Below are 16495 nucleotides of genomic sequence, written 5' to 3'. Positions count from 1 at the left end.
ATCTCATGAACCCCACTTTCCCCTCCCAGCACACAGCGTCAGGTAACCAGGGTGGAGGCCAGTCCCTGTCATCTCCTGGCTCCTGCCTGGAGGACTTCCGCACCACGCCGTTCATCGAGTGTAACGGTGCCAAGGGCACCTGTCATTACTTTGCCAACAAGCAGAGCTTCTGGCTGACCTCCATACACCAGTCCTTCCAGGAGAAACCAGCCCCTGAGACCTTAAAAGCGGGCCAGCTGCTGTCCCGAATCAGCCGTTGCCAGGTCTGCATGAAGAACCTGTGACCTAAGACTCATCCGCACCTCCTATCTAAACATTTGACCCTGTGATGTCAGCCGCTGTGAGAGAACCTTAGTGATATGATTACTTGTGACAGTGTGTCCTTCTGGGCAGGTTTTTGCCCTAGGGATTAGTTTGTTAGGATTAAATCAGATCCTAGATCGGTGCCTATCAATCAGAGGGAGGTCTGAAAGCTGGGCTGAGGTCAGTGACTGGGGAAAACTTCCACCCTGCTCCTCCAACACTGCATGTAGACCCCAGGACTGTGTAAGTGATGAGGCTTGCAGAGCCTTAGTCCCCTGCAGATAAAAACTCCCAACATGAAGGCAACAACAGCAATACAAGATTAATGTTTTTGCCATTTTTTTTATTTTTATATATGTTTGAGATGGTGCTTACCTTCTAACTTATTACCTCAGCAACTATGTTATTCACCAACAATGTTTAACTGATCACATTTAGAACATACAGCTGAATAAACCAAAGATGCCCATGCGTGTGCACTGCTTTGAACACTACTCTTTTATATAGTATGCTGATGTTTTCTTCAGGTGTAATGCATTAGACAATACCACTAACAAACTGCATCCTTTTGTTTGTTTATAATCACTTGAAGCAGGAAGAACTCTCAAAAAGATACACTGATCTTAACTTTGTAACCTTGGCATATATACGTTTGTTTTTCACATGCAAAATGCACTGATTGTCCTGTATTTATATATTCGAAATGAACTTGATTTTATTTTCATGTTCAGAACTAGAAACGTTCATGAGACCCAGTCCTGCCCACAAACATACACCACATGACTTCTGTCCCGTTTGAAACTCGTCTTCTACAAACAGTGAGAGCTGAAACAGCACACGAGAGTGTAAACAAGCCTGATCAAAGGTCTAATCTCCGATTTGTGATTAAATCTGTGCTTTGCTTTGTCAGCAGCCCTGATCCAGTTCAGCATACTTTTCTAAAGCGTCAGAAGTTGTTGAATTGTGCCACTTAAAAATTGAGTTTACATATTTTACTCTATATAGCTTTTAACACTTATGTACAAGTACAGTGTTGTACCGAGCAGATTCACATGCCCTTTGTTTCATGAAATATTGTTTAATTCCCATAGTGCTATGAATCCATTGACGTTTTACAGTAATTTAACAATAACAAAATAAATGTATGTTTATGAATAATTAAATGTTGTTTGGGTATTTTGATTCACTTTTCATCTCCTTATTGAACAAATGAAACGTCACTTAAAAACCTTTATTATGAATCTGTGATAATAAGACATGACAATATGATTCAAACATTGCAAACTTTGCAGATTAGCTGTAAAATAAATGTATAAAAGGAATCAATACAATAAATCATGATTGGTATGCATTTACTCATCCAGAAAATAGGACTCTTAAGTGTGCTGACCAAAGTAACAGAACCATGTGCAATTAGGGTTACAAAGGAACCTATAACATTCTCATTTAAAGACCTCACAACATCAACAAACTTTAGTGACTTCATTTTATATGCGTCATTCTTACACATGTATCAGTAGCATATTTCCCATTCCCCTTTAAACACATTTTAGTGCTGAACATTAACTAAATATGTTGCTTTGATTGTGTTTGATTGGTCTGTAATTTTATAAAAATTGGCAAATCTTCAGAAAGCCTAACAGATTTCACTCTCTTCTCAGTCCAAGGAAACAGCCTCTCTCTGGTGCATTCTGCATCCATCCTGCCAATGGAGTAATCACTGATCAGATAGGACTGGATTTCAAATAGTGCTGTCGAGAAGTAGCTTGTCTGTTGTCCCAGTCATGTAATTTTGGAGATCATTCCCTCTAGGTAGGGTGGAAAGCAGGATGCATTTCTAGACTGCAGAGTCTCCCTTTCCTGACAGTCCCAAAACCTCTGGAGATTAATGTGGGATGTCACTAGCAGCAGGACGTCCTTGCTCTCTTGCTGTTGGAACCACCGGAGTCCTCCAGGTCGACGGTGGGCGATACCTGAGCCTCGTTTCTCTTCCTCAGAATGGAGGGCAGCACCAGGTCAAACAGTGTCTCAAACAGCAAGTCTACATTGTAACCAGTCTTGGCACTGGTTTCAAAACACATCTTTTCCGCAGGCAGGCTGGTCTTTTCATCCAGGCCTTTATAGCGCAGAACCCTTCCATACAAAGCCAGGGCGTCATCCCGGCTCACCTGCTCGTGGCCCGCCACACCTGAGAGGGAGGCAGGGGAGGAGGGAGGGGAGGCTGGAGGGGTGGGACATGCAGAGGGAACCCTGGGGTCCATCTCCCCAGCCTCCCCCCCCTGGTCCTGACCCTCCCTCCTGCCATCTGTGGCCTGTACAAACTTGGCCCTGGGGTCGGTGAGGTCGGCTTTGTTTCCTACAATGGCATAGAGGCAGTCGTGGTTGGCGGTGTCTGTGAGCGAGAGGAAGCGCTCCTCTAATTCGGCCAGGCTCTGCCAGTTGGTAACATCGTATGTCAATATGACGGCTGCTGCACCGCGACAGTACATCGAGCCCAGGCCGTGGAACTGCTCTCGACCTGGGACACGAAAACACACAGAAAAATGCCAATGTACTGTATTATTCTTCCATGCAAAAGGTTATACAAGGGTTTACATTAAGTATCTATTTAGATCCATACTTGTGAAAGATTTTCATGTTAATAATGTAGACATAATAACGAACATTTGAGGTGGAATGAAACAGGCCAAATGCAGAAATACAGAAAGAATATGCCGTGTGGAGCCAGTGGTTCAAACAGAGGAAGTCATTGTTTCTGAGGTCTGTAGTGACCTCGTGTCAGAAGAGACCAGTCTAGTCTGGAGGAAGACCAACTCAGAGAAACCATTGTTCTTGCTGTTTACAGCAGCCATAGTATACAGAATTCCCAAGGTACATGGGACATTGTCCAAAATCTAATTCACAGGTTCACAGGTCCCAATGCAATTGAATCATTTAAATGTTTAGGACCAGTTTAAAATGTAAACCCAGTCTAATCAAGAAGGATAAGCCAGAAAGATGCGAAGCTAATCGTTTGTGGGAATTTGTGAGCTTTGAGGTTATGTGAGGCTGAGAAGTTGTGTGTAAAGCTAGGATGTGACCCATGGTTAGAGTCATTAGCTGTAATTCAGTATTGCAGTGTCATCAACAGAATAAGACAGGGTCAGCAAGCCAGAAAAACACTCCTCAAAACCTCATCCCTTCTCAGTAAATAAGCACTGGTGAAACTACGGAAATGGAAAAGACAGGAAATGTTGCTCTGGTGACGAGCATAGTCTTGTCATGTGACTGATCATGTGACATCTGCTGACCCAATCAGCTGAGAGAGAGTCAACATCATTGATTGGATCACAGGACTGATGGCACAGGACATACTGTATATTACACAAGTTGGGCCCAAGTACAGGTTTACATTTTACATTTTAGTCATTTAGCAGACGCTCTTATCCAGAGCGACTTACAGTAAGTACAGGGACATTCCCCCCGAGGCAAGTAGGGTGAAGTGCCTTGCCCAAGGACACAACGTCATTTGGCACGGCCGGGAATCGAACTGGCAACCTTCAGATTACTAGGTCGATTCGACTAGGTCGATTCCCTCACCGCTCAGCCACCCGACTCCCGACTTAGGTTAACAAAAAAATTCAAAACAACAATTTACTATGACACTGGTAACATTTATGTTAATTTACAATAAGGAACTAACACAATAAGTGGATGTAAGACTAGTGGCTAGATAACAACAGGACATGAGCCTTTGACTGGTTCACTCAGAGAGCTTGCCTATTGTGCTTTGACCCAGTGTCTGTATGCTATGTTAATGTTAAGAGCAGTGAAGTAGGCAAAAGTGCTAGCAGCATCTAGCAGGTCAGGGGGATGTGGAGCACAGACGGCAAATGTTGCTCTGGTGACTCAGTTCTCCTTTATCTCTCTTACTATTATTCAATCTCTCACCAACATGGCCACTGACTGACGCCAATGAACCTATGGGTGTACTCACTCACTAGGCTATGTGGTTAGGCCCAATAGTTTCCCATGTGGTTAACATTAATAGTTTCCCATGTGGTTAGGCCCAATAGTAATGTGAGCAAACTGAGCAAAAAAAGCATTGACTAGGCGTATGCCTACTACTGTCCTGGCCTGTTGTGTTATTTGACAAATGTTGATCAAGTTTAGCCCAGTCCAAAGACTGAATTGAGATAACAAGTTATTATAGGTTACTAGCTTACTAGCAAGGCCAAATACACCAAATATGTGAAGGGGCTGGAAATCTGTTCAAATAGCAGCCAATAAACCTGTTTAAGTAGTTGTTCTGATCGAAAGTGCCAATTTCACAGCAAAACAAAAAAATGCCTGCCACTAGTGTTAGACAAAAGTTTATAATGACTAGTCTATCTTATTATGACCTAGTCTATGGCCGGCATGGGCCACTTTGCCATAGTTTAATTCATATAAATGTCAAATGAAATGTATTTCAGAAAATCATAAAAGGTCACTTTTGGCCATGTGGGTTGAAAGGGGCTATTGACTTAGTGATAGCATAAATCGTGGGTAAATCCTAGTTAACACATAAAACCCTCATTGCTTCTACTTTCAAACAATGTCTCAAGTTCTCTTTGTGGTTGAGTAGCCCAAGTATGGAATGCCAGTATGGCCAATACAGAATAGGTCTGTGTTCCCCCCCAAAAAGTTGTACTCACACTTTAACTCTTTTAAAACAAATGCCTAACCTAACTGGCATTTTTGTGGTTTCAAACGTCTATAGGCAACAATAAGAAACACAGCATGTGATAGGCCTTCATGTAAATGGATAATATTTGTTGTTGTCCTATTCAGCCAAACTAACCATGTACAACTGCGCCTCCACAAAAATCACGGGCTCTACGTACAGAACATCGATGGCATATTATATGTGTAGGCTACACCAAGGTTAGCCTAAAGCTATATGGTAACGTCACTTGAAATGTTTAGGATGCCAAAAATATGGGAGACGAATGTTCATCAAAGTTGTGCAACTTGTTCTATAACAATAACTACCTGCAGTGTCCCATATGGAGATGTTGTAGGGTCCCCACTGTTTGAGAAAGAAAGCCCCTCCAACCGTGCTGATTGTGTCTTTAAACCGCCTCTCCGTGTACCTGTGAAGAAGAGACGTTTTCCCGACGTTCATGTCCCCCAGGATGACAACCTTAACGTCGGGCTTCTTCATCTTAGATAGCGCGGGCATGGTTCTCCCTGCGGTGATACGAACTCACTCCTCTTTCTCAGCCTTAGCTTACTATAGCAACCTCGGAAAGTGAGTGTGCAAGCCGCCAGTAAAAAAACATGTTAGTTTAGATTGTTAACGTTACTTTAAATGTAGGCTATATTGTCTATAAGCTCAGACAACAACGCAAAACAATTAATTCGTGTCAGGGGCTGGCTAGCAAGCCACCATGTCTAAATGACATGGGTACTTCCCCTTTTGATTTAGCTGGTGTTCTGTCCACCCACTTTTTGAGTTGGTCTGTCCATTCGAATCCAGTTCCACTTGTTGAACTTCAGTTGCGTTATGACAAGTTGCTGTAGTGTGGAACTAAACACACATTTAATAAAAATAAGGCTGGAATAATTGAGTTTTGACTTGAGTTTTAATTTTTACTCATCGGCAACAATGTTGGCTCATTTCAAATCAAATAGGGTGATAGCCTACGTGTAGAATTGATCATGTATTTTACTAATCTGTATCTTTAAGGACCACGTGACCACGCGTCATGTTCTGGGAAATCTTCCATTTCAGAAAACTGTTTCCTCGTTCACCCCCTAATCCATAGAAATAACATCGTGATTGTGTATTTGAGAGGACATCCATTTAAAAAACAGCGCTTCCAAAGAACAACAGGAAAGCTACAGAGAAAGTGATAAAGTATACATTGTTACATCCTTTTAATTTGTAGGCTAGATGAACACATCTTCTACCTCGAATGGAACGCACCCCTTTTCGCCCTAATAATTAGTTATCCCGTCTTTGCAGCAGCAGCCTTTATGATTCTACAAAAGCTGAATCGTTTAAATCTGTGTGCCTTCGTTTCAATAACTCGCAGATTTGGTGTAGGTAAGAACGGTTTCAATAGCCAGCAGCAATAGAAACCGCTTATGGCGGCATGCAACGGGACTTGGATAGTGGCAGTTTCCTCCATGTTTTTGTTGATTGCTGTGACACTTGTTTATATTAATGAGAAAGGTAAAGTAGAGACCGCCATTATCTGATCAAACTACTGGTAGCTTATTGCTAACGACTATTTATATGACGTTAAATCAATTGCGTTGCTATATGCCTATGTTATACCCAATGGCAGGTATAGGCTATGCCTAAAATCCGGTCGACAGAGGACCCCTGCCTGGGAATGGATTTCAAACGACCCGCTGCTTGAAGTAGCTGAGGCTTCTGTACTGTAGGCTAGCATGTGACCAGCCACAGGATTCATAAACCACTGCATTCCGAGGCTACACTAACTAATAGGAACGGTAACCAAGCGAAACTAATGTTTTCAATCACGAAGTCAACAAGGACAGGGCTCTGCAGCTGGCAACAGTCTCTATTTCGACATTACTGTGTAAAGTTAATGGCGAGGGACGTCAAGAGTGGACGAAATTACTAAAAAAGTTACAAGACAAGGCAATTGCGTGTTTTCTTGTCCCTCGTCAGAGACAGACGCCGAAAATCATGAGACAGTAAGCAAGGATAGGGACACGCCACCGGCGTGATCAGGCGAGGCGCCGGAAGTTTTATTCACGCTGCGTTTGCACAGTTGAGGCAAAGTGGCCTCAGTAATTGTGAAATGGAAGAAGTTTGGAACCACCAGGGTTCCTAGGTGTGGCCATCCGGTCAAACGGAGTGATGAGGCAATCAGCAATTTTTTGTCTATACAAATGGAAATAACCACCATTTTTTTCAGAAACCTATTACCTAGGCCCAGGGCGATTCTAGGATCAGACCTTTAGGGGGGCTCAGCCCCCAATGAGAATATTACTCATATGAGGCATTAAAATTAACTACCTACTTCTTCTCTCTTGGTTTTACTGGCAGACTACCAACGTTAAAGGTGCAAGGCGACACTGGATATTAAACCTGTTGAACCTGTAATTGTTTGTCGCCTGTCACTAACAGACACGTTTGCAAACTCTTACGTTAGAGCACTAAAACTTATTTAAGATAATAATTCATTTATTTTTTATTATTATTTTTAAGGGTGCTGAGATCAAATTTGAGCACCCCTAAAAAGAGTCTAAAATTGCCACTGCCTAGGCCTCTTTGATAAGAGTCTAATTTCCCAAATGGAGGGTCTACATCAAAAACGGATACCTAGATTTGACCCTCCACTAACCTCTGAACATATGACTCCCTTTCTTCTCAGGCACCTTGGTGTCCACACCACACAGAAGCATGGATGAAATTCTTCCACTGGTAAAGAGTATAGTTCCTCCATTGACGTCTAAAAAGCACAAAGGCCAGGACGGTCGAATAGGGATTATCGGAGGTTGTCAAGAGTAGGCTATGTCTTATCTCAGAATAATATTAGATAACATACATCTTGAGTTTTTTTCTTAAATAAAATCCCAATCTTATATTTCTGACATCTTATTTGCTTATCTTTCCTCCAACCCCTCTCATGTAAACGGCATATAAAGGTACACAGGTGCACCATATTTTGCTGCCATCTCTGCACTCAAAGTCGTAAGTGCATACATACACACACTGTTATGTTTATCTAGAATAATGCGTTGAACATGTTACTCTGCTAATTGCTTCTTTTTTTATGTGCTTCCAGGGGGCTGACCTGTCTCATGTATTCTGCTCCAAAGATGCTGCCACTGTCATCAAATCCTACAGCCCAGAGCTCATAGTCCACCCTGTCCTGTAAGTATGCTATACAACACTGGGACAGCCAGGATATGGTATGGATAAAATACGATCATTTGTCCAAATGCCCCCATTTTAATCACACTTGAATTAGAACAGTTTTTCACGATTTAGTGCAACAACAAACAAATATGATTGAGGGTATCACTGCAATGTGTGCATGCATTTGTTTCTTAGTGCAGTTGTAAGTAAAGCCTGTACGTCTGTGTGTTTGCAGGGACAGTCCCAATGTTGTAGAGGAGATTGAGAAGTGGCTGCCCAGATTGCATGCCCTGGTGGTGGGCCCAGGGCTGGGGAGGGATCCCATGTTGTTAAGCGCTGCCAGGGTATGGGATTGACTCAAGCACATACTGAACACTCTTTTCTGTCAAATGACACTTAATTGTAGGATAGATGTTCAATATCATATGTTAAATTGCCCCTAACTGTTTTCTTTCATATTTAGGAAGTTATAGAAAAGTCCAAGGCAAGAGATATCCCCATAATCATTGATGCAGTAAGTGCACCTTCAAATCCTGCTTGTAAAAAAGGGGTCATTTCTATGTGTTATCTAAGGCGTTTGATTGAAGGTGTTTGCCTCCAACAGGATGGACTGTGGCTGGTTACTGAGTATCCATCTGTGATCCATGGTTACCAAAAGGGCATTCTCACACCCAACTACATGGAGTTTACCAGGCTGTACGAGGCTATGGTGGGTCAAGGTAGCATGATTCAGTCAATCGCAGTGGCCTTGCAAAAGCAAATCTCTGTGGTAAACATGTTTGTGTTCACAGATCCATCAGCCCCTAAACGGCAGTGATCTTCTGTTGACTGCCAGGCAACTCAGTGTTGCTATGGGCAACCTCACAGTGGTGCTGAAAGGAGAGGAGGATCTCATCACAGACGGCAGCCAGGGTCAGTTGTGCAATACGTACGCAGTCTCTCGCTTGCATTTCATACACACTGCCTCACAACCTCAAACGTACATACACAATTATGTAAGGGTCTCACTGTCCTGTGTGTGTACGTGTGGTTAGTGATTTCATGCAGCCAGGAGGGCAGTGGGAGGAGGTGTGGGGGCCAAGGGGACCTCTTGTCCGGGTCACTGGGTGTGCTGGCACACTGGGCCTACGCCAATTCTGCAAACCTTTCCACAAGGTACAGTTTTGACAAGACAGAGCACTTAGTGCTAGAAATTGTTTGTGTCTTGTTTAATACATGTACATTCTATTTTGCAACAGCATCAATTCATTTTTTCTTTCTGGTTCTCTAATGTTTCCTTTCTCTTCTTCCCCTGCCCCTCTCCCCTCAGCACCAGATTCAGCCCTTCTCTTGTGGCAGCATGGGGGGCCACTACTCTGACCAGGCAGTGTAACAGACAGGCCTTCCTCAAACATGGCCGTTCCACCACCACCTCAGACATGTTGAAGGAAATCAGCCCAGCCTTTAGAGTTCTCTTTGAGGGAGAGTACTGAGTGTCCAGTGTACATACTGTATAGTCTCACATTTATACGTCCATACACTGCACAACAAACACACACTCACCTTCTATGGGAACTCTAAACCTATTCTCGCTGTTCAGATAATAGAATAGTCTTGATCAGAAAAAGTGGTACATCGTTTAAATTAACAACATAAGCCACAGCTCTTACATGTAACCCAGAGCAAGTTTCTGTTATTTTTTTTGTTTTGTTTATATAATTGAATTTGGAAAACAAAATAAAGCTATTTTCCTCCTACCCAAATGCGTGAATCTGTATCAATAAGCACTTGGCAATGTGTTTCAGATCTGTCTTTGTTGACAATTCTCATTGTTAAACTTCAGAGATTGTCAAATATGTTCCACAAAGCACTGTCATAATCTTTATCATGAACATAATATAGCTATCGTCGGGTGATCACATTCAAAGTGTCTTCTGTGAAACGTTGTATTGCTTTAATTATGACATCAGTCAAATTATTTCACCAGGAGTTCATTTTCCATAAAACGGTTAATGTCAAGCTTTATTACTGCAGCACTTCAGACATTTCATTCTTTGTTTTTCATCAACCACCAGAGGGAGACATCGGATAAACAAACCAGTTCCAGCGCTTGCGTACTTGGTCACCCACTAGTGCCATCCTCCGTCCACGCTGAACGAGGGACGCAGGGCTGATGCACCTTCACCGGATTTATGGACTGGATGTCTCGTAGCTGTAAACAACTTTGAAGTACTATTTGAAAGGTACCGATCGGTAGATATCAAACTACCATTTGGCTTTCATGCATTTATTTCGTTACCGTTCAGACATACGCTACTTGAATCAGTCAGTAGCTAACGTTAACTTCTAGCCAACAAACCAGAGCTAGGCTATCTTAGCAAGATAATACTCTAGTGCCAGCTAACGCGTTAGCTGGGAAGCTTGTTAACATTATTCTAATGACCAACGGGCAGTGGATTTTCGCACAAAATTTGTATGAAGGTTAGATTGTTAGCAAGGTATATTTAGACTAGAGTTTGGTTACTTTAGCTAGGCCTACAGTATGCTGCTTGTTTGGAATTAAAGTAAATTTGATCACAGTTTAGGCTATGGCTAGCTATATGGATTGCTACCAAGCTAGCTAGATTGGCTAGTCAACCTCTTCAGATGTCAGTTCCGATCCCCGGCACTGTAGTTGTGTTAGTAGCTAGCTACAGTTTTATGGTTATGCAGTGCTTGGTTCAAGCACCGTGTTTACTGTAAATTATAGGCCTTGTTTGATCGTGTCTGTTGTCAGGCTTTGCGGGTCTCCCTGGCTGAAGATGTTGAACCCGGCAAATGGAGACCCCGTCCACGTCGTCACAAACTATGTGGAAGAATATCTGGACTTGGTCGAGTCATTACCTTTCGACCTGCAGAGGAGTGTGTCTCTAATGAAGGAAATCGATGCCAAATATCAAGGTAACTGAAGTTAGCTACCCGTGCTACCTCAACAACTGTTCAGTTATCTAGCTACCAATGTATAAACACCGTTTTTTTAATTAGCCATATATACGTACATACGTACAGTACCATTTCAGGGTATTGTTTAGAGATGGTCTAAATACAGAATTAATCTAACTGTCTTGACGAATGGTTTACAGACACGCAATAATATGTAATTGCCCATTATTCTATCGTAAACAAAGCCCTATAAACTGGTTGTTTGACAGTACTGTTCTCACAGACGCTTTCATTCTTTTCTCAGATGTACTGCAAGAGCTGGATGATGCCTATGAACGTTACCGTCGGGAGACAGACCCTCAGCAGCGCCGCCGACTTCAGCTGGCTATTCAGAGAGCTCTGATCCGCAGTCAGGAGCTGGGAGATGAGAAGATCCAGATTGCTGGTCAGATGGTAGGTGACATATGTTTAGGCTTATTGACCATAGGAATGGACTGTAAGGACACAACATTTACATTTGGTGTGCAAACACACTCCTTGATGATGTCATATCATGTGTGTCCTCTTGTCCCAGGTGGAGCTGGTAGAAAATAGGTCCCGCCAGGTGGACTGGCACTCGGAACTCCTGCACACCACCCAGGAGACCCCTGAAAGTAACATCCCCACGGCAACATCTGTAACAACTCCCACGGCATCCTTGATGTCACCGTCCTGTGCCACCATTACCCCAGGCAAGGCAGGACACCACGACAAGCGCCGTGAAGAAGTCACGCCGAGTTCAGGCAGCGTGGACAAGTCCAGCGGTAAACGGTCCAGGCGGCAGAAGAACGGCGAGAACAGGGAGAGCTACGGAGGTCTGGATCCCAGCGAAGAGGCAGGTATGGGGGCATCCAGGGAGAAGAGGGCCAAGACCTCGGCCAAGAAGAAAAAGAGGTCAAAGGGCAAGTCAGAGAGGGAGGTGTCGCCGCCAGACCTGCCTATCGACCCAGATGAGCCCACATACTGCTTGTGTGAACAAGTGTCGTACGGCGAAATGATTGGCTGTGATAATGATGAGTGTCCAATAGAGTGGTTCCACTTCTCCTGCGTGGGACTGCATCACAAGCCCAAAGGGAAGTGGTTCTGTCCCAAGTGTCGGGGGGAGAATGAGAAGACCATGGACAAGGCCCTGGAGAGGGCTAAAAAGGAGAAAGCCTACAACAGGTAGCTACTTTGTCTGGGCCTTTGGACAATCTGTTGTCTTGTCAGTTCTGTGTTTATTGTATTTTTCTACTCCAATTTACTATCAATGCTGTTGGATGACAAAAGTTACGAATTGGAAAAGAGAGGGACGTCTTGACAAATGTTATTTTTGTACATCTGAAGTTGCTATTCAGTGACTGAGATTGTTTTCCCTCTGGTCATCATCATACGTTTAGTTAACAAAATGCAATGCAACCCCACGTGAATGAAAGAAAACTGCCCTGCACTTACACACCTATGATTCATATTGACTGCTACATCATGCATGCATCCTTGCCACTAGCCATATTCTGTTACCATGCTTCATTCAACAAATAAAACATTGAAATCAAGAGTGTGAAGTTATTTAAAGATACAGGTAGACAGAATTGCTCTTTGGAGACATTATGTTAAACATATTTGTATTAATTCAGACTTGACCTGTGTTTAGTGACTGTCCCCATGCTTAAAGTGCCATTAATTTTGTAAACCTGCCTAACAGCATTAGTCTACTAGAAAATGTAATGATTAACACGTTTTTTTAAGTGTGTTGAACAAAATGCCTATGACCTGGGGCAGTGACGACTGAAATATTGTGATAGTAGATTATGAATTGAGGCTGCAGGGACTTCAACATGCAGTGTTTGTGTTCAAGTCTTAACAGTAGGTGCTTAACCCAAACAATTGCTTCATTCTGCTTCCATGGCTGTTCAGATGGTAAAATGTTTCACCTGGCATTGTGACAATTGTATGTATGTTGTGCAGTCTGACTTACGCTTCCTTCTGATAACATTCATGAGCCCTGCCAGCCATGTGTCTATTATGAAATCCCAAGTGCCAAAGGGTTCCTCTCCATACTTCATCTCCACCTGCCTGCACCCAGACTGTCACACTCAAAAATAGCATAGCAGCAACCCATCACGTGTTCTATCAGGTGTCACCCAGGATCATGGCTGGACTATCCATGTCTCCAATGAATGTTGTCATGTGTTTCTGTGTATAAGTAATGTGTTTATGTATGATCTTTGCCAATAAAGTATTGATAAATTCTTGTTATGTGATTGTTGTATGTGTAGTTGTTCCAGCTTAACAAACTATAGAAAATGTTTGCGACATGAGAAATGACCAACCAACAGTGGTCCTTTCATAGTAAAGACTTTGCCTTTTTTATTTACAAGTGCTGAAAAAAGAAATGGTGGACAACCAGTGCAAAATCTGTACATAAATGTGTTTGTTTCCTATATACATGAGGACTGAACAATAGAACAAGAACATGAAACACTTGCTGTCATGCATGTAACAGAGCTCACAACACAGCAAGAACATGGGTTAATCATGTGGTTCGGGTCTAGTTTGTGTTCTGGGGAATAAAGGTAAAGTCCAATAATGCCACTTGGACAGGGTATCTATTGATATACTGGATGGGGGGGGGGGGGTACAGGGTGTGGGAGGGCATACAAAGATATATCAGATTATCATGATTATTTGATATTTCATCCAAACATAACACAAATCAGTCCACCTCATTTCATTCAGCTTGACAGTTTAAAGGGGGCAAAGTCATTGAAGATTATCCATCCCTATTGAGATTCAGCACATAATGTCCCATTATAGACCAACACAAGAAGGGAGAATATAAAGAAATAAAAAAGAAAAATCACCCAAGGCTTTAAAAAAAATAAAAAGAAATATAGCGAGTCAGGGAAGAGGGGAAAAAGTAAAGTGCATAAAAAAAGCTTAAAATCTCGAAAGGGGGAGATTGGGAAAAAAAAATCCAAATTAAGATGTACTCCTCTAAAACTCGCGTTACACACAGCAGAGTTGGAGACAGAGGGCAACAGAGCCAGGAAAGGCTATAGGTGTGTGTGTGGTCAACTGTCCCTCCAGCTCTGTTCTACGATGGCTGACACACGCTTCTCGTACTCCCTCTTGTTCTCTTGATACAGCTGGGCCGCCTGGCTGTTGGCCGGGCTGTTGGGGTTGGGCTCATCCAGCAAGGACTGGGATGAAGTAGGGAGATGTGATAAGGGATGGGGGTCAGGAGGGACAGAGATGCTAACAATGTACATACAAAACAGCTACAAATATGATAGGTTTACCAAGCATAAATGACCATAGGCATGATTAGAGGCTGAGCTCTAGTAAGTCTGTCCTACTGTAAAGCAATGCTTTATTACATTTAGTCATTTAGCAGACGCTCTTATCCAGAGCGACTTACAGTAAGTACAGGGACATTCCCCCCGAGGCAAGTAGGGTGAAGTGCCTTGCCCAAGGACACAACGTCATTTGGCACAGCCGAGAATCGAACCAGCAACCTTCTGATTACTAGCCCGATTCCCTAACCGCTCAGCCACCTGACTCCCTTATTAACCAGTGCTTAAATAGTATGAATTTCTACTAGGTTGAGCGTTTACTTGTAACATTAATGGCTTTTGCAGGTACTACAAGTAGTCTTTTTCTAAGGGGCCAGACAACTTTTAAACGTAGCCTACCTGGATAGAAGTAAGAATGGAGGATACATCATAGGTTGGACTCCATCGGTTCTGTAGGATATCCAAGCATATACTGCCATCTGCATAAACTGTTAATACAACACAGAATGCATAGAACACAATTGAAAACCATAATCCTACTTCCTACACACCATGATGTTCTTCCTCTTCTTAAATTATAAAATATAATGCATAACAGCAGTTAAATTACCGTTTGGATGAAACATCTTTGACACAAATCTGACTGTTGGAGGCTTGTTTGGGTATTCTTCCGTAAACTCTACAGTAAGCTTGAATGTCCCTGTGACAGAAAAGATGGAGCATAAAACAAGTAAAGAATGTGCTATAGTACTCCATTAATGTTCATATCCATGTACATTAAGCACACGTGTATTCAGGTAGTATGTATGATAATAATAAGTATTGTAGTCTTACCGTCCTCAAAAGGTGTCCCTTCGGGGCTGTAAACAGAGAAAAGGATACTCAGACTTCTGTTTGGTTATAACTTGCAAGACTGTTGTATCATAATATTCGTATATTTCAAGTATTGAAGCAAGTTAGTGCCTGTGCATTCGTACTGTCTATGCTGTACAGTATAATAGCCAAGGTGCAATCCACAGTCAAGTTATTCGACCTTACACCAAGTATGCCTCGCCATCTTACCCGAAAATGACCGCATTCCACACCATGATGTTGTTTTCTGATGGGGCACCGCTAACACCAGCCGGTGGGTCCTCCTGTAGCCTGCAGTGGGGGGTCATTGGAAATCTCAGTTCCACGTGTCAAACAGCTCGCTAGCTACATGTACATGCGAGTAACTACATTATTTATTTCTAATCAACTTTCCAAAGGCTAAGATTTTGTTTAGTCGTATGGTAGCGTCAATTGCAAGTTTACATCAGTAGGAGTTATATCTGCTTTTTAATGTAGCACTAGCCATGTTCGCTACTATTTACGTATGACTATGTAGTCTAGCTACATTCAATGAAATCTAACTAGTGGCTAATATATACAGTAGTTTACAGCCAGTGGATAAGGGCTAGGCTAGAACGCCAACTACTAGCTAGATAGCTAGCTAATTTAAAGCCTCCCATGTCGCAACATTACCAGACCATTATTTCAACACCAGAGGTACAGTGCTAGCTAGCCAGGCTAGCTCGTTCAGCTAAAAAGTCGTCAGACGTAGAGCTAGCCTGGTGGTGGTTTGCCCTGGCTGCAGTGGCAAATAATCGTACTGTGATCGTCCTAGGACAAGTAGACAAGGCACATTCCACTAATCATTTGATATCTAGCGAATGTTGACTAACTTATTGAGTCTGAAGTTACTCGACGGTGAATTGAGTCTGCCTGCACTTACTAGATAGCGACTGTGTGTTTAACCATAGCTGTAGCGGCTATCTAGCACTAGTGGCGGTGTAGCAACGAGCTAGCTTCACACGAACCAACATCAAGCGTTAACAGTGACACGACCATTCTTGATCTACTCACCGCTTAAAGTCTCTCATAAGCCGTCTTCTTGCCGGTGTCGACATTGTCTAATGTGTGATGGATAACTGTTTTATTAAGGACAAAGGACTTATGGCTAGGGATAATTGTTGTTGGAAGCTAACTAGTGTTTACTAAAGTATTTAGCTCCTCTTCCCCCTTCCCCCGACAACAGGAAAATGCGATTCTACCTTAGCTCCTGGCAAGTGGTAAATCCCTCGGTATATTCGGC

The 16495-nt window shown here is 42.7% G+C and overlaps 5 protein-coding genes across 16 annotated transcripts in view; 3 read left to right on the top strand and 2 right to left on the bottom strand.

Moving 5' to 3' along the window:
* The window catches only part of col4a2 (collagen, type IV, alpha 2), a 51769-nt gene extending 50284 nt beyond the window's left edge, over positions 1-1485 (top strand). For all 3 annotated transcript variants that reach the window (XM_062457131.1, XM_062457132.1, XM_062457130.1), the window contains one exon: positions 30-1485. In XM_062457131.1, coding sequence (XP_062313115.1) covers positions 30-284 — 255 coding nt within the window. In that variant the 3' untranslated portion in view covers positions 285-1485. The remainder of the gene's footprint in view (positions 1-29) is intronic.
* rab20 (RAB20, member RAS oncogene family) lies at positions 1420-5818 on the bottom strand. The gene is made up of 2 exons (XM_062457146.1): positions 5317-5818; positions 1420-2821 (listed from the first exon to the last, which is right to left on the bottom strand). The coding sequence occupies exons 1-2, from the start codon at positions 5504-5506 to the stop codon at positions 2205-2207; spliced, it is 807 nt and encodes a 268-aa protein (XP_062313130.1). The 5' UTR covers positions 5507-5818; the 3' UTR covers positions 1420-2204.
* A 216-nt stretch (positions 5819-6034) lies between these two features.
* Positions 6035-9884, top strand: naxd (NAD(P)HX dehydratase). Of its 10 annotated transcripts, none has more exons than XM_062457135.1 (11): positions 6035-6184; positions 6293-6373; positions 7677-7809; positions 7951-7996; positions 8091-8179; positions 8400-8508; positions 8628-8678; positions 8769-8873; positions 8956-9076; positions 9199-9319; positions 9474-9877. In XM_062457135.1, the coding sequence occupies exons 2-11, from the start codon at positions 6304-6306 to the stop codon at positions 9634-9636; spliced, it is 1008 nt and encodes a 335-aa protein (XP_062313119.1). In that variant the 5' UTR covers positions 6035-6184; positions 6293-6303; the 3' UTR covers positions 9637-9877. The 10 variants fall into 10 exon arrangements, with proteins under 10 accessions (XP_062313119.1, XP_062313128.1, XP_062313122.1 ...); XM_062457136.1 differs by having other exon boundaries at positions 6053-6184; positions 6296-6373; XM_062457143.1 differs by having other exon boundaries at positions 6058-6184; positions 7677-7726.
* Positions 9885-10233: 349 nt separating this feature from the next.
* ing1 (inhibitor of growth family, member 1) lies at positions 10234-13342 on the top strand. Its single transcript, XM_062457145.1, has 4 exons — positions 10234-10386; positions 10920-11083; positions 11370-11518; positions 11640-13342. Exons 2-4 carry the CDS (start codon positions 10945-10947, stop codon positions 12270-12272), a joined length of 921 nt encoding a protein of 306 aa, XP_062313129.1. The 5' UTR covers positions 10234-10386; positions 10920-10944; the 3' UTR covers positions 12273-13342.
* Positions 13343-13425: 83 nt separating this feature from the next.
* ube2al (ubiquitin conjugating enzyme E2 A, like) lies at positions 13426-16452 on the bottom strand. The gene is made up of 6 exons (XM_062457129.1): positions 16267-16452; positions 15442-15522; positions 15214-15239; positions 14990-15079; positions 14779-14867; positions 13426-14286 (listed from the first exon to the last, which is right to left on the bottom strand). The coding sequence occupies exons 1-6, from the start codon at positions 16308-16310 to the stop codon at positions 14158-14160; spliced, it is 459 nt and encodes a 152-aa protein (XP_062313113.1). The 5' UTR covers positions 16311-16452; the 3' UTR covers positions 13426-14157.
* Between the last annotated feature and the right edge of the window lie 43 nt (positions 16453-16495).

This window comes from Osmerus eperlanus, chromosome 3, assembly GCF_963692335.1.
Source record: "Osmerus eperlanus chromosome 3, fOsmEpe2.1, whole genome shotgun sequence".
Classification (NCBI taxonomy): Eukaryota; Metazoa; Chordata; class Actinopteri; order Osmeriformes; family Osmeridae; genus Osmerus; species Osmerus eperlanus.
Note: the sequence above shows the minus strand (reverse complement) of the source record. Positions and strands in the feature narration are given on the sequence as shown.